General features: G+C 43.1%; 2 protein-coding genes across 4 annotated transcripts; one reads left to right on the top strand and one right to left on the bottom strand.

The window, feature by feature from the left end:
- Positions 1 to 69: 69 nt before the first annotated feature.
- On the bottom strand, positions 70 to 21,126 carry LOC131266216 (serine/arginine repetitive matrix protein 2). 3 transcript variants are annotated; one of them, XM_058268622.1, is made up of 9 exons: positions 20,509 to 21,126; positions 20,302 to 20,403; positions 9,047 to 9,499; positions 8,912 to 8,974; positions 6,082 to 6,235; positions 4,993 to 5,048; positions 2,348 to 4,903; positions 2,016 to 2,246; positions 1,256 to 1,796 (listed from the first exon to the last, which is right to left on the bottom strand). In XM_058268622.1, the coding sequence occupies exons 1-9, from the start codon at positions 20,748 to 20,750 to the stop codon at positions 1,505 to 1,507; spliced, it is 4,149 nt and encodes a 1,382-aa protein (XP_058124605.1). In that variant the 5' UTR covers positions 20,751 to 21,126; the 3' UTR covers positions 1,256 to 1,504. The 3 variants fall into 3 exon arrangements, with proteins under 3 accessions (XP_058124604.1, XP_058124605.1, XP_058124603.1); XM_058268621.1 differs by lacking the exons at positions 1,256 to 1,796; positions 20,302 to 20,403; positions 20,509 to 21,126 and adding exons at positions 70 to 923; positions 10,140 to 12,230; XM_058268620.1 differs by lacking the exons at positions 20,302 to 20,403; positions 20,509 to 21,126 and adding an exon at positions 10,140 to 12,230.
- On the top strand, positions 16,894 to 19,271 carry LOC131266217 (uncharacterized). Its single transcript, XM_058268623.1, has 2 exons — positions 16,894 to 17,653; positions 18,064 to 19,271. The coding sequence occupies exons 1-2, from the start codon at positions 17,533 to 17,535 to the stop codon at positions 19,137 to 19,139; spliced, it is 1,197 nt and encodes a 398-aa protein (XP_058124606.1). The 5' UTR covers positions 16,894 to 17,532; the 3' UTR covers positions 19,140 to 19,271.
- Positions 21,127 to 21,505: the final 379 nt, after the last annotated feature.

A 21,505-nucleotide genomic window follows, 5' to 3' on the forward strand; every position in this document is an offset into this window, starting at 1 on the left:
AATACTGGAAAGAAAATCGGATTATTTTCATTTCTACACAAAAATCACGTTAGCACACTTGGATAATATCGTAAGTTAATGCTTTTATTGATGTGAAGTTTTCCTTGATCACGTATCTGCTTATTCGTCAAGAAAGTGCCATATTGATTTTCTCTTTGGAATGCTTCTTGTACACTACAAGTTCACGGCAAGTGTCCGATAGTATAAATAGGAATGAATAAATAAACCTAATGCAAAAAGAATATCATTTATGAAGTGCTAGATGTAGAAAATTTCAAATTGCACGCTTGCTTAAAAACAATAGATCTCATTAAATCTTTACAAGACTTAAGTTTTGGACTAGGAATGTGTGTTGGAAAAAAATCGTACATTTTAAATTATTATTGCAACTGTTTTTGCTTGCTTGTATGGCTAATAATTGCTTAACTGAGATGATTGAACTTTCTCTCCGACTATTTCTGCTTTTGTATTTTCATAATTAACATTGCAATAACTTCACACACACACGGGTAGTTATTCTACCAAAATTGGATGGTGTGCATTGAGTATTTTTGTGAGTCATTAAGCTTCCTAAATTCCATATCCAACGGGTTAAAAATTACTATCCATCCCTTCCAAAATAATAGCATTGCTTTGCAGTTTCCGTTCCGTGATGATAATATATTCACTAGAATACTCGCATGGCCCTCGGAATGTGAAACGTCGTTGCCTTTGTCGACTATATAGTTCTCCTTCTCTTTCCGGTGTAGGGGGTGAATGGAAGTAGCTAACCCACCACTGTCGTACCCCGCGTGACCTAGGGGTACATTTAACTTTTGCTTCGGCTACGGCTTCTAGAATGGCTCCCACGGCTGTGGTAGCTGCTTACGCTCGACGGTGACGATGGTGTCGGTCTGCGGTACGGTATCGGACGTTTCCGAGCACTGGTGATGGAGAGGGTCCCACAATCCACAGCGGCGGAGAGGCAGCGTTGTTAGAATAAATATACAATTCGCAAAAAAGTGGTTAACGATAGGGGACGGCAGTCGACGCTCAGGGAGAATCGCATGAATGAACTTACCGACTGATAATAATTAACACAAGTACCAAACTAATTAAAAAACAAAATCAAAAAGCGCATATCGGGAGGCGAACCTTGGAGAGAAATCACATCTTCAAGCCGAAATTAAACCGAACTGAAACAACTACTAACGACAGTAATAGCTTACTGAAAAAAAATATATTAAGGATTAAGGAAAAATCAAAACCAAAAATATTCTCTTTGCTTTTCTTTAGCAATGATTTTTTTTTGCTATGTATTGTAGTCAATTTGAGCATTATTGTTACTTTCTATTCACACAATATTTAATTGGCTTACGGAAGAAATTAAACTAACAAACTATACACCATCCAGTTAAAAAGCAGGTGCTCTGAGTGAACTCTAGTAAAACACATCGTCTCGCCTCGAGAATCAACCGGTAAACGAATAATGCTGGTGCTGTACGCCGGGCCATATAAGCAGAAATCATTGCAGATCGGAACGACGCTCGTCCCTGCCCCGGCCACGGTAAGACGAGGATGATGACGAGTGTGTGGCGGTGGATTTTTTCGTGTCGCGTCTGCCGTCGCGTGATCGTGATCGCGATCGCTTTCTATCGTCTCGTCGATGCCCACCACGTTTGGCACTTCGAGAGCGCGAGCGGGACGAGGCAGACGAGGACCGTGACGCCGAGGAAGCATCCCGCCGTCGCCGTCTGCCAGCGTGCCGTGTACGAGAGCTACGAGATTTTGAAGACCGGGACCGAGAAGACCGTTTACTTGGGAGGAAATTATAATTTCAGAAACATAAAAGAAAGAAACAAAAAAGGTACATCAAATGTTTAAATAAAAAAAAAAGATAATTCGCAAACTACGTGCAACTATGTTTGTGCAACTAGCAATCTCCTATTGAGGAAATTACAAATGCCACAAGCAGGTGTGTTTGTCTGTCGAAGCTTTGTCCCGGATGGACTAAAAAGGTTCATCCCGGATCCTACCTGGTGATACGACGACGATCCAGGAACGATGGAGACCCGGCGCGTCGCGGTATCGATGGCGATCTGGAACCTGTACGTGAGCGCACGGTAGTGTGCGACGAATGGCTGCTCGAGCGACTTCTGGAGCGACTGCTGGCTCGATCCGACGAGCTGCGACTATGCGACGACGACGAGCGACTGTGCGATCGAGAGCTTCTCGACTCGCTGCTAGAGCTGCTGTAGCTACGCGACCTAAGGCAGTAGAAAAAAAACGCATTGTGGAAATCAATATAAAAAATTATTTTTTGATCGTGTTGCTTGCATGATGAGAAGTGGAAAAATGTGGATCATACTTATGCGAACGTGAAGGGGATCGGGATCGCGAATGACTGCTTCTGGTGCTTGCTCGAGTTGTCTTACTGCTGGCCGTAGACGGTTTGTCTTTCGTGGCACCAGATATCTTTTCCTTCAGTATGCTATCCATCGCCTGAAGAATAGTGGTCTTTGCTAAGCTGGCCGCGGCTTCCGAACCTTCGGCAACGGCACACGCCCCGACGGTGCTCAGTATTTCATGGATGTCCTTTTTCATCTGGGTACTGCTGCTACCGCTGTTGCTATTCTTTCTCTCACGAGCAGCATCCGGTTTTCCGGATATTGCCTGCTTGTCAGTTGCATCATTCGAAAAAGGCGAAGCTTTTGCTGCTTCTGTTTGCTGTTGCTGGTGTGGCTTTGCTTGGAGCAGTTGAATCTCTCGTTCACGATTTTCCCCGACACGAGACTCGGCGATGGTGGGAGCATCGTGCGACTTTCCACCAACACCCAGCAAGCCACCAACTATGGCACCACTTTCGGAGACGGATTTTTTCTTTTCTAAACTTTGCTTAGCCTTTGCCGCAAGATCGTGTTTTAGTGCTTTGAGCAGTGAGAGATCTTTCTCCTGCTCGTGGGTTTCATCGTACGTCGGTAGGAACGCGTCCAAATCGTCCCGATCACGTTCTTGATCGTTGTGCTGATGTTCCGGATCTTCGCCATCTGACTCGGAAGCTGTGTGTGTCTCGGGGGAGTGTAACTTTACAACCGGCTGTTGCACGATTGCGGAGGACGACGAGGGCACCCCGGATGACGACGTAGCGGTGGTAGAGGATGAGGAGGCTTTCTTTGATTTTGTTTTCCTTGAATCATTTCGATGTTCCGGACTGCTGCGTGGTTCGTTTCTTCTTGTTTCTGGTACCTCACGCTCGGTTTGTCCCAATTTCGAAGCTTTAGACGGTGGCGAGTCCTTACGGGAATGGCTTTCTCGTTCCTGGCGACGCTTTTTTACCTCCGGCGAACGGGAACGGGACGTTTCCGTTTTAATTGGTTTCACCAAAGACACGTCAGACGTGGTATCCACTGGCGGCGCATTCGAGGATGGAGCACGGTCTCGGCGTTTCCTTGAGTCTGGAGATGAACGGCGATTGGATTCCTTTTTTCTAGGTGAAATGGACCTGCGATTGCCGGAGCGCGAACATGATCGTGAACGATCCCGAGCAGCAGAATGATGCTGTGTGCTGCTCGATCGACCACTATTTCCAGAGCGTGGACTCACAGACGTGCGTCGTTGTACTACCACCGATGGCTTAGATTTTTCGCTTCCTTTTTCAAACTCTTTTTTCACTCTTCTTTCCCCAGCATTCGGGCTGGTTGGTTTTTGCGATCGACGTGGTGAGCGTGAAGTCGTTTGCTTTTTCTCGTTGCTGGTATCATGGACCTCTTTCTCGCTGGAAGATGCTTTTTTACGTTGCAGTACATCACGATACCGTTCAGGATCGCGTACGGCCGGTGAATAGCTCAAATCGGACGAGCATTCGTCTGAAGAGTTTGCCGCTGCAGGAGCTCCGGAAGAAGATTGCCCATGAGAAGACGTTTTCTTCGCTTGTGTTGGCGATACGGAGGTGGAGGCGCGTGATGGATCCGGTGAATTCTTTTTCGTTGTGTCCGATTTCTTAGTTATCTTGCTTTCCGCGCTAGACAACTTTGATTCATTCCTAGATGGTGGTTGCGGCGAGCTCGATTTGCGATCATGTCCTGCTGCTACCGATGAATCATTCCCTTGCCTTCGCCGACGGGATGGTGATCCGTCTTCTTTTCTGCTCGAACTTTGCGACCGACGCCGATTACGGCCACGATCCTGGTCACCATCGCGATATCGTTCCCGATCTCGGCTACGGTCATCTTCAACCTTTCGTTTCCTTTCTCGTTCGCGATCAAGCTCCCGTTCACGATCACGTTCGCGTTCTCGCTCACGATCCTTATCGCGTCCCGCATCTCGTTCCTGACTGCGCTCTGAAACCTTCGCACTTCGGGGTGTGCGCTCTCGGCGGTTTTTGTACCTTGTAGTTTTTTCTACACTGCGTCCCCTTGCGTGACGATTGCAGCTTGCAGAGCGGGAGCGGGATTTCTCCTTTCTTTCCCGGTCGATAGAACGCTCTCGGCGACGGTTACGACTTCCGGAGCGAGAACGGGATTTATCCTTCCGTTCCCTATCGCCAGACCGCTCCCGACGACGATTTCTCGATCGGCTACGACGTTCCTGATCCTTCATCATACGACCACCTCCTTCCTGATCCCGATCGCGATTTCGGCTATAGTAATCACCTCCACCGCGATGATTGCCACTGAACCGTTTGTCATCGTAGCGATCAGAACGAGGCGGACCACCACCTCGATTTCCACGATCCCGGCTATCTTCCCGTGCCCGATGGCTGCTACGATCTCGACTGTCCGGACGAACCACCCGTCCATCACGATCGGAATGACGCTTATTTCGTTCCAAATTTTGAGATGCGCCGTGTTGATAATTGTCACGTCGTTTATCATGTTGCTTCTCGTCTTCCACCGGTGCCTTCTTATGCGACACTGCGGGAGACCTTTGAACAAAATAAAAACGCGTATCAATATTTGACTTCAATTGGTAAAGATACATAACAATGTTATTAAATAGAGTCGTAATACTCACTTATTGCGAGATGGTGAGCGAGATTTAGCTTTCTTCTTTTTCGAAGACTTCTTCTTCTGTGAAAAGAATGGAAAAGTTAAAAAAAGAAAACATTACTTAAAGTCGCTCAGGGTATTAGCATATGTTTTTTATGCTAAAAACATCTAAAACCAAAACACAAACAATAAGGGCATCCAACTGGTTTATACCAAAAACTAATTGGTTTTGGCTAAGGTAAAAAAGGTATGCACAGAAAAATATCGGACATGTTATGTTGCTGCAAATACATACAAATATATGACTAAAAGTGATGATAAAAACAGATAGTGAAAATAGAAAAACGCACTAGTTGCGAATAGTTTTTTATTTATGTTAAAAAAGTTAGGTGAAAAATTAATGTGAAATGTAAATGCAGCGAATATGGGGTAAATCGGTGGTGTTTGATTGGAAAATAAAAATCAAGTAACTCACGATACACACACGATATAAATTAAAATGCAGGTGCAAAATAGATGAAAATAAAACAATCAACCATAAAACATTTGAAAGAGGCTATATAAACGGTGTGTGTTGTTAAATGTTGTTTGTTTCATTTGAGGATGAGAAAACGATTGCAAAAATACCTTCAGATCTTAATTTTTCGATCAAGAGTTCCGCTTTTAATTATGCGATAAAAAGAAAGTATTACAACAGTTGAATATTAAAGTTTACACTGTGAATGGTAAGTAAAGGTAGCAGCGTTCGAATAAAAAAAAGGTAAGAATTAAGCACAATTAAAAGGATTAAAAATTTTCGCCTTTGATGGCGAACAACTTGCAAGTAATATAAAAAGGGTTTGGTCCGGTGGAAGTGAATAAAAAGCAGGCGGCGAAACATCACAAACAGGAGTTTCAAAGAGACTAATTAAAGTTGAAAAACTGCCAAAAATAATGGTAGATAATGTGCAATCATGTTGGAAAACACATATAATACGTTCCATTTGTCGCCGATACAAGCAGAAAGATATTCACATTAGATTTTAAGTGTGGATGTATGTTTGAAAGCGTTAAATGGGTTATATCAGATAGAATTTTATACAGATCGAACGTTCATTGTGCAATGCGAGCATACCTTCTCTTTCTTCGATGCCTTTTTCTTCCGCTTGCTGTTGCTTCCGTCACGCTCAGAATCGGACGATACGTCACTGTCTTCGGAGTCCGATTCCGTGTCGGATGAATCACTGTCGTCCTCGCGATGTGATTTCTTCGAGTGCTTTTTCTTCGATCTGCCGTCAGAGGCCATCGTACCGTAAGTAGTGCATTACCCAACGACACATTCGCACGCAGCATCCAAACAGAGAGACATAGAGAGGCATCCAATTCCGAGCGACCAAAACCAAAAAGTAAATGCAAAAAATATTCGAAATAATCCGTTAGCTCAATACAAAATCGGTTAACACAGGAGTTTGTTAACGACTCATATTCGTCCCTTTATGAATAAAATATGTTCTAAATTGAAGGGTCAAATTGATCAGAAATTGGAATTCACGTTGTTTTCTTATGCGTTGGCGATTCTTGAATTCCACAGTTGGACGGTTTCGATTTCCTATGAACACACGGTGGTTTGTTGCTGCCTATGATTGTACTGCAGGAATTGTAAGCAAAAACGAGATCGCGTAGTGTATTCAAATGGGTTTACTACAACTTAAAGTAATGAGCAGAACGAAAACGGTTAAAATTTTATTGGCACAGTCATAGCGGAACAGGAGGATCCGGTATCACTATGTTTCGATATTTTTGCCCAAAATGTTTATTTTGGTAGTTTGTAAGATATGTTTACAACACAAATTACAAACCATACGCATACAACGCGCCAAAATAAAAAAAACAACTACTGCGACATTATTTCAACATTTCATTATAAAGGCACGTACAACTAAATTTAAGATAAAAAAAATTTTCATTACAGTACCAAATTTGCAAACATTTTTATCATCGCGCAGTGAAGTAGAGTGACGTTCAGCGAAAGGCAAAGAAAGCGAAAATCTGATAATTTAAAACTGCTGGAAAATAAACGAGTGTACAATAACAACGAGCCTTAAAGGACAGGCTTAAAATGTGAACAAATATAATATTTTCTGAATAGGTTTGAGAAGGGACAGGTTCTATTCCTTTACTTTCTCATACTGTTTACTTAAAACAGCGTGAAAGTAATACAAAATAGAAATCGATTTTCTGTACCATAATGTCAATTACATAGAAATGATAACAGTTCGTGAGCAAAATGATTAAGAGGGACGGTGGTCACTCTTATCAAAAGCGACTGGAGGAAATAAGTTATAGTTGTTGGTATATTATGTAGTAAGAGAAAAACGCAGTTGTTTATAGGAATAAGTTAATTTTTACCTTTCCATCATGTTAAATATATTTTCATCATATTATTGGTCTGTCTTTTGGAAAAAAGGAGAGAAAAAAGAATAAAATAAGAGATTCTTCTTTTTCGTGGGTTTGATTGGCAATGCATTTGGGAGAGTTAGTTTTCACTTAGGATACTTGTTTATAAAGAAAAAAAATCTATAAGCGAAATTAGACGAAGAAAATTAACAGAATAGTTCAGACAGTTTGTGATTACTGATAGCGCATTAAAGTAATGAGAAAGTCAGTTAAATCACTTCTATAGAATTAATGTTATGATAAAACAAAACGTGGAACAAATTAGTGAAAATAAAACTTTATAAATGTAATCTATCAGATGAAATAACATTATTGATTCAAGCTAAAATATTAGTAAACACTATCTAGATTTCGCACGGCCAAAACTATGTGAGTTCTAGAAAAACAACTAGTTGCGGTTGGTTTGCTTTAAAAGAATTAATTAGAATAATTAGAGTCAAAGCACTGCAGTGAAAGTAGTTTGAGCAAACTCGCCAAGATGACGTTTCGTAATATAAAAGAGAACACACGAAAATAATGTTGTATAACGGAGCGGGCACAGTGACTGCGGGAAGGAAATGATTAAACAAAAGAGATAACAATAAAGAACAATACGAAAAAACTTATAGTTATAGGCAGGCACGGCACAAATACTTACCAACTAGAACGCGTGATAGTATTGGTAATATGGATTTGTGTTTAAAAGATTTTTAGAATTGATTTTACAAGTTTGATGCGTACCAAGTTTGTTGTTCATTGATAATTGTAATGATGTTTGCAAAACGTATTTTGCATACGACGAGTTACGGTGGTTTATGAGAAGTAGAAGTAGTAGTAGTAGTAGCAATGATTATTTTTTTGGTTACGCATTAAGGAAGACTCAACATATGTGGCGCGCGATCGGTAAGACAGAGAGTATTCGAGAGCAAAATAAAAATGAGAGAAGATGTAAGATAGAGATGATGAGAATTAGTACTTTTAGAATAACAATTGTAATACATACAAACATGAAACAATTCAATTATTTCCAGACGATCAGTAGATAACAAGTTATTTAGTTCAAATGCATTCCATTCTGCAAATGTTCGGTTGTCTCAACCATTAACTAGTCATTTGAAAATCACAATAAAAAAATTTGATATTGATTGTTTTCCAAAATTTGTAATGTGTTTTTTCAACACCTCTTATGGACATTTGTGCATGTGACCACTCTCTTGTTTCTTACAAATTGTGATCCGGACATTTGTTGATCAAAAGATTTTGAAAAATTCCATTCACTACATTTTTTAACCCCACAAAAAGTACTATTGCAATGCGTGTTTTCGTTCTAACACAGTTGCTATTAATTTAAAAGGCAGTCTTTACGGGATCAAGTGTAAAATCATGTCAATTAAAACTACCCCGGGTTGGTTTGGTATCAGATATCAATATCTGCTGTGTTTCGATGATAATTAAGGTATTGTATAGCTTGGCTATACACTGTAACAGATAAAAGCTCAAATATAAAACTGTTAATTTATTGTAAATACCTTTCTTTTTTGTTCTTCTTTGATTTCTTCTTTTTATCCTTCTTGCGCTCAGGACTCGAAGACCTGAAATAGTGACACATATTTGAGGCGATGTGTTTAAATTGCAATTTATGTTTCGTTGGTTCGTTTACTTACCCATCTCGTGCTTTTTTCTTTTTCTTTTTCTTCTCATCCTTTCCCCGGGCAGATGCCGAGATGGTACCGCTGGTCGCACCTTTGGAAGCAACCCGTCCTTCCCTACCATTCGCATCGATGTCCTCATCGCCATCGTCCTCGTGTTCGCCCTCTTCGCGTTCGTCTTCAGCAGTACGCTGCTGCTTGCTGCCGTTGCTGCGAGCGCTTTCCTTTTCCGGCGAGGGCGTTCGTACGAGCGCGTACCGCTTCCGGTTGGCCCGCTCCATCTCTTTGGCCTTCTCCTTTTCCGCCAGCTCACGCTGTACGGATTCCGATTTGGCGAGATCTTCCTTCGCCTTGCGGTCCTGATCGAAGCTCGTACCTTCAACGAAGTACTGGGATATGCCAAAAGCTTCACGCAACTTGGCGTTCTTTTCCTGCTGGGCCTGGGCGATGTGGTGCGTTTCCCGCACACTGTTGTGGTTATGTAAGAAAAAGATATGGAAGAAAGATAAGTATAAATAAATGAATCGCGGGTGCGCGTGGTTGGTTGGAACAGGAAATCATAAAACTGTCTAAATGGAAAAAGGACCTTTTCTCGCAACAGAGCGCACTCTCCGGCACTACACCTTGGAGGAAGGTTACGGGTTAGGTTTGCGTGTTTTAGTGCCATTTTCTTTCACAAAATTGATGCTTCTAAACACGATCTAAAATAACCATCTTTTACCATTACTTGCATCACCATTTGACCTTTTTTCCTGCAAAACGAACGAAAATGGTTCGGACACAAACCGACGATTAGCTAACAAGGACTATCGCCAATTACCAGATAGCAAAACATAGTTTGGTTGTGAAGTCACGTTAAGTGATTGAAATACTCGTTAGTAAGGTTATCAGGAATATTAATTTAAATTACCCAAAAAAAACTCCATTTCGATTTTCCCATTCATACACGAACGACATGAAATACATTAGCTTTTCAAAGTCACGATGAAGATTTTAGTGACTTGACCAGACTGCAGACTGGTGGAAGCGGTAACTATTGTGTTCATTACTAGACCATTTCTATGGTCATTTACCGTGGATAAACTGCAATATTTTGCAATATTATTACCTTACAACGCTATGCATAGCTCTCATGCAAATCGGAACATTGGCAGGAGTATGACTGGCCGCGCCACTAGTAGCGGCAGCAGTTGTGGTACTTATGCAGAAATGTTGACGATGCGGTGGTTGTGGTTGTGGCTGATGATGATTGTGGTGGGGATGATGACGATGATGCAGATAGTTATGATGCAGCTGAGGTTGAAAACGGGTGCTTTGTCGGTACTCTGTTCCGTGATCCACCGGGTATGTATGAAAGTAAGTACACGGCAGGCTAGCGGCACCTGATGCTCTCCTCCCCTGTCGATACTGTTTCGTAAGTTCCACCCGGTCAACGGAGGCCGCCGAGTCACAAGATGAAGAGCGCGATAAAGAAGACTGCCGTTGGATTCTATCCCCATCGGCAGAACACGGATGAATTTGCTGTTGCAACTGACGAGCGTGATGTCCTGACTGAGAGACAGTACCATCGAACCAAGCCGAATTTTGCCGACCACGTTGTTTTTGACGATTTCGCCTGTTCTTTAGCTGAGCATTATGGGGCCCAGCACCAGCAATAACATCACGGTAGGTGGCGTGTTCTTGTTCGGGAATTCCACCGGCCTCTTTCGTTACCGGAAGCGCACCGGAACATGCGCAATGGCAGCGACAGCCAACGCTGGTGGTGTCCTTCGTGATGTTACCGGAGGAGCCGAAAGCTTCTGCCATCCTACGGGGTTTTCCGTTGCATCCACCATCCGGATTTTCCATCGTTGCCAGAGTGGACAAACAGAGTCCCTGTAGACGCAGTTGACGTTGCAACTTCAGCAACATCTTCCTATTGTTCCAGTTCATCAGTTCCACTGACCCTTTCGCTAATGCGTGGTAGCTGTTTGGGGGGTCCCGATTCTTTCGGAAAAACATCGAACCGCTTTTCGTGCGCTGCCTGCCTCCCGGGGTGCTTACTTCTTGCACGGCTGATTTCATCCGCTGCTCACAATAGTTAGTGTGCTCCCGGTCACAATCTGAATGGGATGATTCTAGTGAAGATAAACGTGTTGCGGTCGCAGGTTTTACATTTTTTTCTGGTTTTTCTGGATAATTAACAGCGGCATTGGGCTCTTGTTCTGGGTTGGTAGAGGAATCAGGAGGATCAATGTCTTCAGTTCTTTCCTGTACGGAAGGCGACGCGTCTACGTTGCATCGTACGTCGTGCTCGAAAAATTGCTCCTTCGGTTTCTTACGACTGGTGAAAGGGTTGGGATTGGCTTTTTTCCTCATCGCTGCCAGTCGACGGCGGAATTTTGCCGCCGAGGACAATTTTTTCTTCATGTTTGCCTTTTTGATGACTTGTTTTTTATATACTTTCTTCGTAAATTTGCATATAAGAATATTTAAGGCGTATTTACTTATCTTTAATTATTCTAATTTGGAAGACGTTCGATTACTTTTTAAAATTTTTTCTATATTCTGATATATTGGCAATGTAACACTCTTGGAAGACTGTGGATTACATTCGAGGCGCTGGTTTGTCAGTGAGACATGCTAACTATCTAGCTCCGCACTAGCAACACACCAACTTAACACTAATTGAATGCACTGCTCACTCAAGGTTTAAGGAAGACTTTTCTAGTGATCTGTACGTATTTTGCTAATCGTAGTTCACATGCTGTTAGTTACACGATAATGTTTCTTTCCCGTTAGTCATTGCGGAGCCCTATCACGCGGGGCTGTGTTTTAGCTTCTAATTAAAACTTCCCGTCCTCATTGCTTTCATTATGAACGAAGGATATCACAACGGGGGAAATTCCTCCACCATTATGTTTCGTAATAGAACACACTCCCTCGCTCGGGTTTGGCCTTGATACCCGCCGAACAACGTTTTAATTTACTGCTCATCATCGATCCAGAGCTCCTAATTCCAGGGCAGAAAGGTGTCCACCGGAATCACTTTTTTCACCCCCGCTACTAGATGCTGGTGTACTTAATAAAAGTTCGACAATGTCTTTGAAATTTTCTTCTCGTGCGTTGTCGGTTTGTGGCTCTTTGGATTGTCCACTTTCAATGGAACACTTTTGGCGAACAAACTGACGCCTATGTCGGTGGCCATTTTGGTGTGCCAACGCAGTAGCAGCGTTGATCACACGTCTGGCACCGTGAGATTTTTCTTCCAACTAGAGGATAATAGAATGGTTAATATGGCGGCGCTAACGTAGGAAGACAGGAGTGCACTGTTTCGCACGCCGTGAGGAGTCGCTACTGCGCATGCTACAAACGGAACTGTACCCGAACGGGACACATGCTGCCGAATGTCCTTCGGGTGGGTCCTGGTATCCTGGCAAATGTTTGATGTGAAGGAGCAGCAAATCAGTCGTTAATTCTAAAAGTACAGCGTTTAAAGCATTTGAACTTTCACTTGATCAAGTCACTAATCACTCTAAATTTAATATGAAACAGTTGCATCCTTTGTTGTAAAAATGTTGTGGGACTGCTACAAAGAACATCACAAAGATTGTTATATTGCACCATTATAACATGCACTTTTAATTCGCAAGACAACTCATCAGTACATTTAAAGACCTTATTGTAGCTTGTGAACGTTATAATGTACCAGCTCTATTTAACAGGTTCGCAAATCAAGTCAGGGAATTGTGCAATAAAATCCTTCGATTAGAATATGAAAGGCAAAAACATTTTCCTCACCAGACTGAATGGTGACAAATAGCTGGCCAGTTTACAAAAAAAACCCCTCCCGGATTTAGTCGCCAAAAACTTGAACAAATAAACCGGTCTCCATACTTTGCTGTGCATGATGTTATGACTGCTTTATCTACATCTGCAACGATCGCATACCAAGACAGGATACAAAACGGGGTACATACCAAGGAGATACTTCTGGTACATATGCGAGACACTATAGTTTGCCAATTAGGGGGTTTCTAATCCAGCTTTTCCTCCTACTACGTCTCTGCAAGGGCATGAGACTTTAAATGATTTAGCTGGCAACGGACTGGATACGTCCAGTTCCCCGCCCTGGGCGCATCGGCAAGAGAATGCAGCAGAATCATTTTACAATCAAAATCTGCCAACATAACCGGAGAAAACGTTCCTTGTCCGCTCTAGAACGGTAAATAGACCGCAAGGTAGGTGGGATAGGGTAGATGGAAAAGGATTGGAATGGAAGGGGGGAGGGATAAATGGTGTGTGTTATTATTGAAGAAGATTCCCAGTGTTCATGTGCTCCCGAATGCACAATCACAATGAATCCATTTCAATGACCCGACCACATAAGAAGCGAGTTTCGGAGAGAATAGAAAACTCGTTGTTCGTCGTCGTCGTCGTCGTGTGTTGGATTGAAGTGGAGTTCCATTCGGAATGCTATTTGAAGTGCTTCTATCTTGCACTTACTGGTTTTGCTCTCTTTGAATCGTTCCCGATTTCCTCTTTCCGCCGCCAAGACGCATTATCGTCATGCTGCTGGCTTGAAGCGTAGAAAGAGGTCTTGCTCCCTACTTCAACGGTACTAACGACGGTGTAGAATATGTGTCGCACTCTGCTGGGTATTGTCAACCGTTAACCCTATCTTTGAGTTAGTTTACCTCACGCACACAAAACGCCTCTATGCAGAGCGTATCTTCGAGACTGCTATACGGCTGGTCAGCCTGGCTGGTGGTTATGCATGACCATTAAATCAAGGGCCGGCAAAATTGTTTCGTAAGATTGACACAAGCCGGGTTCGAGAACGTTTTGGGTTCTTGACGGTTGTTTTTTGTGTTCTTCCCTTCTGCCATATTTTGATAAGCTTATGCATAGTGTTTGAGAAGACGAAAGGAGCTGCCAATAAACTAGAAAAACCAGACTTCTACCGTGCGTGCGATATCACGCACAAAAAACAAACCCCCTTTGCAGCCGCCCAAAGGGGACACTTACGGGAAATAATAGAGGTACGTACTTAGCAGTGCAGACCAATTATTACGGTCAAGTTTACATCAACCCTTTAAAGTTATTTTTACCCTCAGTATTGGATAGCATACTGTGAAGACCGGATTCTCATAGACGATCACAAAGACGACGATGATTGCTAACAACTCACCAACAGACTCAGAAGCATATTCTCACATATTTTTCTGCTGAATATGGTGCGAACACAGACAAGAGCAGCAAATAGACGTGGAATCAATTTATCCCTCATCCTCCGCACAGTGGACACGTAGGGTTGTCTTAAATTTATCCATTGCATCGCAGCTAATTTTCATAAAGCCATGTCCTTATGGAAAAACACCTAATTTTTACTATTTTAACATTTACCGTATTTTTCGTGTATAACGACTCCCTAAAACAGTATTCAATGTTTATATATAAAATCTTTTCTTATTTTCCACAGTTTTAACAATTGTATTCCTGTTTTAACCCTTTCTATATGATCGTAGATCTGGTTGGAGGTGATAAGAAATTTCCATTCACTTTTGCATATTCTATCACTTTTAACATGTTCCGTACCGCGTCAACCAAATATGGGTGACAGCAGTAACTAGTTCTAAAAAGTTTTTGACCTCAGAGGTTGAATCTCTGGTCACAGCTTTACGCAAGGTCTTGCGTTTGCGTTTTTTCCCATGGGAGAGATAGGGACTGTCAATGATGACGCAAGACCTTGTGTTTTCTGTACTAAAAATCAAACGAGTTTGTTTCTTGCCGCAGATCGTGATGCTGCGTACAATGAGAATATTGTGAAAGTATCTGTTTCATCGATATTGCTAAACATATGATGAACAAACGTACTTATTTTGAAAATGTATAATTAACCTGTTCATCTGCTACGGATCATTTACGTTTCCTACGTGCACGCTTAACCCCTGGTCCCAGCTTTACGCAAGGTCTTGCGTTTGCGTTTTTGAACTGTCAAACGAGCACAGTTTTCTGCATCAAAAAATATTTTTGATTTTTGAATATACCTCTTACTTGAGTATTAAATCTCATTAAAATCTACTAGGAAAAATATTTACTATTGACACATAAAAACGCAAGAGTCTGCGGCAAGAATCAAACTCGTTTGATTTTTAGTATAGAAAACGCAAGGTTTTGCGTCATCGGTGACAGCCCCTATCTCTTCCATGGGAAAAAACGCAAGCGTTTTCGTAAAGCTGTGACGACAGGTTTACTCCTCTAGTTGGCCCACAGTGCACCAGAACGGCAGACAAGACCACACGTGTATGGAGTAAGTTCGACGAGCGGTCTGCAATGAAGAGCGCCTCAAGTTGCTTTTGCTCATAATTGTTCCTGTAGCCACTTTTTGTATTGCTTTGCCGATGTACGACGTTGCGCCTTCGATTGTATCAAAAGGGTTCTGCATATACGGTAGGTACATCTTCTCCTTTCCACTGGGTCCTCTCAATGGTGCTTTCTGCCATTGCCGTTCTCCACCAGATTCCTAGCAAAATTGTATCGAACCGGACACAGTACCATTCGGCGCAACCTATGCAAGCAATTCATTTTCCATCCATCCTCTCTCATGCCTTTGCGTGAATTATTGTCCTGTATGGTGCGCGCTGATGTTCGGTCCATTCCATCCGAGATCGTATATTCTTCTTACGATGCCCGTTTTCCCGTCTTTTCGCTCTTCTAAATTCTTTCGCTTCGCTTCGCACGACGGTTTGTTTGTTGTGCTACGGCAACTCCTAGTGCGCCGGGGGCCCGTGATTCCTTCGCATCTGTTTATCTCATGATTCAATTGTCTCTCCCGCTTTTGCGTCACCCTTTTCTCTTTCTTAAAACACACACATAAACCTACCGGTCCCTGGTGGCGAGTCTGGGCCGCCGCGGCCACACTTAAAAGAGCATACGTTGGTTTTAGTCGATGCTCGTTTTTCGATTTACCCCCCTGGTGTATGCCAGAGTCAGTTACCATCTTTTCAATCGTTCTTGTTTTGTACTCCTGTGTTTCCATAGCTCGCTAGAGCTAGCATTTCCGCCCGGATTGTGTTTTCTCTTTCCATCGAGCTGCGGCGCCGTTCTCCGGATCATTGTATGCTCTCTGTTCTGTATCTTGCTACCTCTCCTTCCCGACTCCTGCTGGTAATGGCTTCGTCCTGTTGATCATGCTGCTATAATAGTATGTTGCTCCGTCCGTGCAGATCCAGTTCTACTTTATCCTATTCTACCTCATCATCCGTCAATTCTCAAGATGCCACACAGCAAATCGGCACGCACATACACACATGCATGTACGTGCTGATCCGTCCGCCGGTTCCCGAAGTTGTCTCCGTAAAAGGGGTTCCTCATGCTGCTTCTCGGCTGCTCGAGGAGGTTCCGATACATATCGCTTCCAAACAACATACATCGACGGGCTATAAGGTGGAGGGTAAAAACCACATTCTCTCGGGGTTTGGGTTGTACCTCGGAGTTATTTTTGAGCATCACTACGAACCAACCAACCATCTCGGTAGACTCGTTTTCTTCTCCTTTTACCATACACGGGATGCCGGGATACGGGTACGGGTTTTCCACCGTTCCTCTTTACCCTACCACTAACCAGCCAGTCAGCCAGCCAGTCAACCAGCCAAGCTCTGATCTTTCGTTCTCTTTCTCTTTCGATTGATAGGTCCGTTCAGGGTGGTAAGGTACGGTAACAAGGCGCATATTAAGCTGGAAAACCTTTACCATATACATTCGGAAACGACAAGTCCACATCGGAATCCCGATGATGGGCATTAGAAAGGGATGACAGAGCGCAACCGTCCATCCATCCCGTCTCCTCCGATACGTACGCGGGGTGTGTTAAGACCCCCGGTATGGTATGCTGGTAACGTCGCTGAACGTAAAGTATATTGTACCGTCGTGGTGTGCTTATAGAGTCTTCTGGCGAGCGGTGCTCAGGAAGAACTCAATTCAATCGTCGTACATGCACGTTCATGGTGTGTTGTTGAGCTGTTGTTTGTCACTTGGCGTTAGTTATGCCTCCATCGGCGTGTGTCAGTTTTGAAGTTCTACTCAACCAGTGAACATCGTCGGTGGCGGTGGCATTTACATTGCGAGGAAGTGTCCCACCAGCGCAACAGAGAGGGCGAGAGTGAAGAAAAACAGAGCGAAGCTGCAACTAGCGAGACGACGTCGGGGGCAAGACAATTGGTGTTAAGTGAAAGATAGAGGCTATAATACCCACCACACGGCGTGGCGACGATTGTGAATGTACCTGAAAAGCGTTCTAAGCTACGCAGATGTAAATTTAGCATACCAAGGGTTTTTTTTCTTCTTCCGTTGTTTCGGAACATCACGGCTCGCGCGTACCGCATGTGTGTTTGACGTTTCGCCGTGTTTTAGTTTAGGAGGTAGTACGAAATCACCACCGTATCTTTCCGTTCCCGGCGGTGGTGTGTGTTGTTGCAACCCGAAACAAAGCGACCTCTAAGCCGGCATCATCCACGGAAATGTCGGAGCAAAGCGATGAAACCAACAAGGATACGCTCAACGAGTACGATCGGCACGTCTTGGAGCAGCTGGTGGTGGACACATGGGGACTTAGTGTGGCCACGCTCAAGCGCATGATGTGTAAGTATTGTTTCAGACCCGAAATGGTAGAAAAGCGCAATCTCGCCTACTGTGCTGCTTGCGATAATTTCCAGCAGTAGGTTTAAGCGAATTTAACGACCAACACGCAAAGCAGCCGCCCAACATAACCAGCTCATTTTCGTTTCCATCGTCTGCTTCGTTGCTATGCAATCATACCAAGATGGCTTGGAATTGTGTGCAGAAGTGTGATCACATAAAAGCAGCACGCGTATTTGCACGCATGCGTAGCATATGTGTTAATTTCTGTTATTTAAATCCTCCTTGTGAGCTCTACGATCGAAGAACATTAATTTACAGTCCATAAGGTTGTTTTATATGCTTCCATAACTGCTTCATATCAATCAGCATTTTTTTAGAAGTTTCTAAACGATCATTCTCTGCTATTCCAGATTGTGGCATTGACGAGATATCATTAGTGTTGATAGAGGACCCGGAAATCAATGAACTGTTTAGCGATCCGCGTATGCTTGGACAGAAAATTCTATTTAAACATCGACTGCGGCAATGGCGCCTGGAGCAACAGAGTATTCTACAAAATGCACACGCTGATCAATTAAATGGCAGTGCGATACGTTCCATCGGTAGCAATGGTGGCGTCCTCGGGCGACATCACCATGCACCAGCAAATGGTAATCCGGCAAAAAGGAAGTACCCGTTCGAAGTCGATCCAATTCCAACGCTGCCACCGTCGGACGACGAAGCGGTCAGCGTAAAGATGGAACTCGGTACTAGCTCCCCATTGCCGGCCATCGTTCCTCCACCGTTTGGCACACTACCTGTTCTTCCTCCGTTGTTAAGGCGAAAAAATTCCGAACAACAATCGCTACAGGAGCGGACGTCCGGCGCCATCGGAGACATTCCGGTGCGGATCGATAAACTTAGTTTGTTACGATTGCTACAATCATCCCAGTCCGGGCGATGGATATTAAGTAGCTTCAAACCGTCGCAGCCGCTCGAGCGGCGGGGACAAACCATCATAACCCATCTGATCGTCGACCAGTTTCTGCACTTTAACATACTGTTCAAGCACCGACTGATGTGCCACTACGCCTCGGTGATAACGGAACTCTTTCCTGCCGAAATCAAAGAGCTTTACTACGCCCCGCGAAACACGGTGAAACGGAACACCTCGGGGAAACTGTTTGACCGCTACACGAATCAGCGGCTGCGCCACAAGAATCGTCTACCGCGCGCAAAACCATTCGTAGTGGACGAATGGACCGAGCAAAAAACGTTTGCCGAATTGGCGATCATGAACGAGGCTATGAACGGTAGGGGAGACTTTATGGGACGGCGTCTGTCGGCGAACGGCGATGCCACCGGTAGTGATGACGGGAACGTAAGCAGTGACTTTTTGCAACCTCTGACGTCGATGTACGTGGAGGGCGAAGACCAGGATCCAATGAGCAGTGGGTCTGCGGTGGATTATTCCACCAGAGAAACCGATATGCCAAATCGAGAGTAAGCATGACAAATGGAACGGAGTGTACCGATGCCATATAGTGTTAAGGATGAATAACTGGATAAGACTAATAGCTTTTTAACACAGAAGTGAATAACTATGTAAAATGCGTGAAATAAATAAAACTAAGTTGTACCCGCTCTAATGAAGTTGTATTATAATGAGAAACTTATGGGGGAAATTTGGACGAATTCTACGCAGCAGATGTATCGCAATTAGTTAGACCGCCAGATTCAACATAGATCCATTTGAAATTTAAATGAATGTCCATTCAAACAACGAAAGAACCATAAGGAATGAGGAGAGCCAATAGTCGAGTTGGATATTAAAATGATTGATAGGCTTATGCTTATGCGCCAACAAAAAAAAAGTTTGGATTCACAGGTCACATGATAGTAGAATGAATTGTCTATTCTGCCTTTATATTGAATTTTGCACTGAGCTCTCCCATCACGTAAAATTGCTAAAGGGTGATTGCTTTCCTACAGAGTGAAAACAAAGAAACAAGCTTCACTTCAATTGGCCGTATTTGTCCATTGACATTATCATGGAAAAAATGTCTTAATCGCTGGTCTAATTAACTCTGAAGTGTAAGAATGATAAAATCACGCTTGTATGACCGGTTAGTTTTAACGGGTTTTAATTTGTTTCTGCATATTGGGTTTCTACAAAATAATACCACACAAGAAAATATAAAAATAGAACGCGGTTAACTACCTATTTATTATAATATGTAATGTTGGTATTACATTAACGAATAAACAATAAAAAGTTCTTATCTAACACTTTATAATCTCTAGCAAAAAAATCACTAGTAATTCATTCATGTTAGCTCCTTTGCTACACATTATTAACATAATTGTGAAGCTACAATATCACTGTTCTAGTTACATTCCCCTTTGGTTGACCATAACTTGAAACTTGACAATACAACCGCACATACGTCACAAGGCACAGGAAAATTAGCCTGTAGCCCTTCTTTGAAAATCATAATTTTATGGTCATGGGCAGGAATAATTAACATCCGGTAGGGTGAGATGTGCGCAGGTGTAGACATGAAATACATGAGGGGTTATGGAAAGTGACCAAACGAAGGAACCATTTGAAGGGCTTCACGTCTTTTTTTGGGGTATGATGTCTTAAGCAATCCAAAAAGGCTACTTACAGCAATCTTCCGTATTCGTCTTTGGGCAAATCAATGGTTCCATGGTTCATAAGCTTCGATCGATAGAGCTCCACCTTGGCACGAACAACATCTTGACTAAGCCTAAAACGTTAAAGAGAATAGTGGTAATCAATAATATGCGAACATCGAAATCGTACCGCGAGTTATTATGTATTGATCTTTCAGGAAAGGATGTGTTTTGCTTACCCTTGGCTCTCGAGCACTTCTTCGAGTTCAGCACATTTAACTTCGATCTTACGCTTCCGTTCGTGATCCAGGATACCTTGGTTTGGTTGCCGGTTTGACTGGGCATCCAGTTTGGCCAGATCGTCCTCGGTGCGGTAGTTTACACTTTCCTTCTTACCCGGCCGCACGAAAGCCACGTTCCGCTGTACGTGTCCATTAGTGCCGGAACCGCGAGGCGTTGTGAGCCCGATTCCATTATACATTCTGAATCGCTTGATACACTTTGCAGCGCATAAAATAGCACTCTAAGCTAAACTAAACCACGGGATACTGCTGCAAGTCAGTTTAATTCATGCGGCAAATTATCTACGCTACTAACGCGACCGATTACGTTCAGAAAAATAACAGAAAAATCGATACTACGCGCCCTTCAACAGCGAACGCCTTTGGTTGCGGCTTTGATGCCGGTGAACTGCTTTCCCAAAATGTTTCGCGTGGCTTAATCCGAAAGAAAGGGAAACGCATTAAACTGTACCCACCTTCGGGTACTATAATCTAATTGGGCGAACTGTTTCACTGACTTAGCCAAAATCACAAACAGAGTGATTGCGAGCGTGCACTTTTGCGTTCCGAGAACCTTCGGCCATCACGGTTTGTGCATTTTCCTTTTGACAGCTGGAATGAAAGCTGTCAAATTTGACTTAAGTCCATTTGGCAGATAAGCAAATTTATGAAAGGGCGGTTGAAAGTTTTTCATATCCTTGTGTAAATCCTTAAAAATTGTCCTACATGCAATATACTACAGTATACAGTCATTTTACATAACTATTTTGAAATTATGTTATTAATGTTCAGTTATGACTTAGGTAGCGGTTCTCCCAGCTTTTGTCATTGAGATGGTTTTAAAAATTACTCAAGGATTTTGTAGTCCCGTACAACCAACAAACTTCATTTTTGTCCGTGAAATTATTATTAATTACCAATCTTCTTCTTCTTCAATGGCCCGCTCGTAGTTGAG

Source organism: Anopheles coustani, chromosome 2, assembly GCF_943734705.1.
Source record: "Anopheles coustani chromosome 2, idAnoCousDA_361_x.2, whole genome shotgun sequence".
NCBI classification, from domain to species: Eukaryota; Metazoa; Arthropoda; class Insecta; order Diptera; family Culicidae; genus Anopheles; species Anopheles coustani.

Coding starts and splice junctions, on each gene's coding strand:
- LOC131266216 (XM_058268620.1), bottom strand. CDS start 11,440: ATGAAGAAAAAATTGTCCTCGGCGGCAAAATTCCGCCGTCGACTGGCA. Junction 5,049..6,081: donor AGGCATCGAAGAAAGAGAAG/GTATGCTCGCAT, acceptor TTCTTTTCACAG/AAGAAGAAGTCTTCGAAAAA. Junction 1,797..2,015: donor GATCGTCGTCGTATCACCAG/GTAGGATCCGGG, acceptor TTTCCTCCCAAG/TAAACGGTCTTCTCGGTCCC.
- LOC131266217 (XM_058268623.1), top strand. CDS start 17,533: ATGTCGGAGCAAAGCGATGAAACCAACAAGGATACGCTCAACGAGTAC. Junction 17,654..18,063: donor CACGCTCAAGCGCATGATGT/GTAAGTATTGTT, acceptor CTGCTATTCCAG/ATTGTGGCATTGACGAGATA.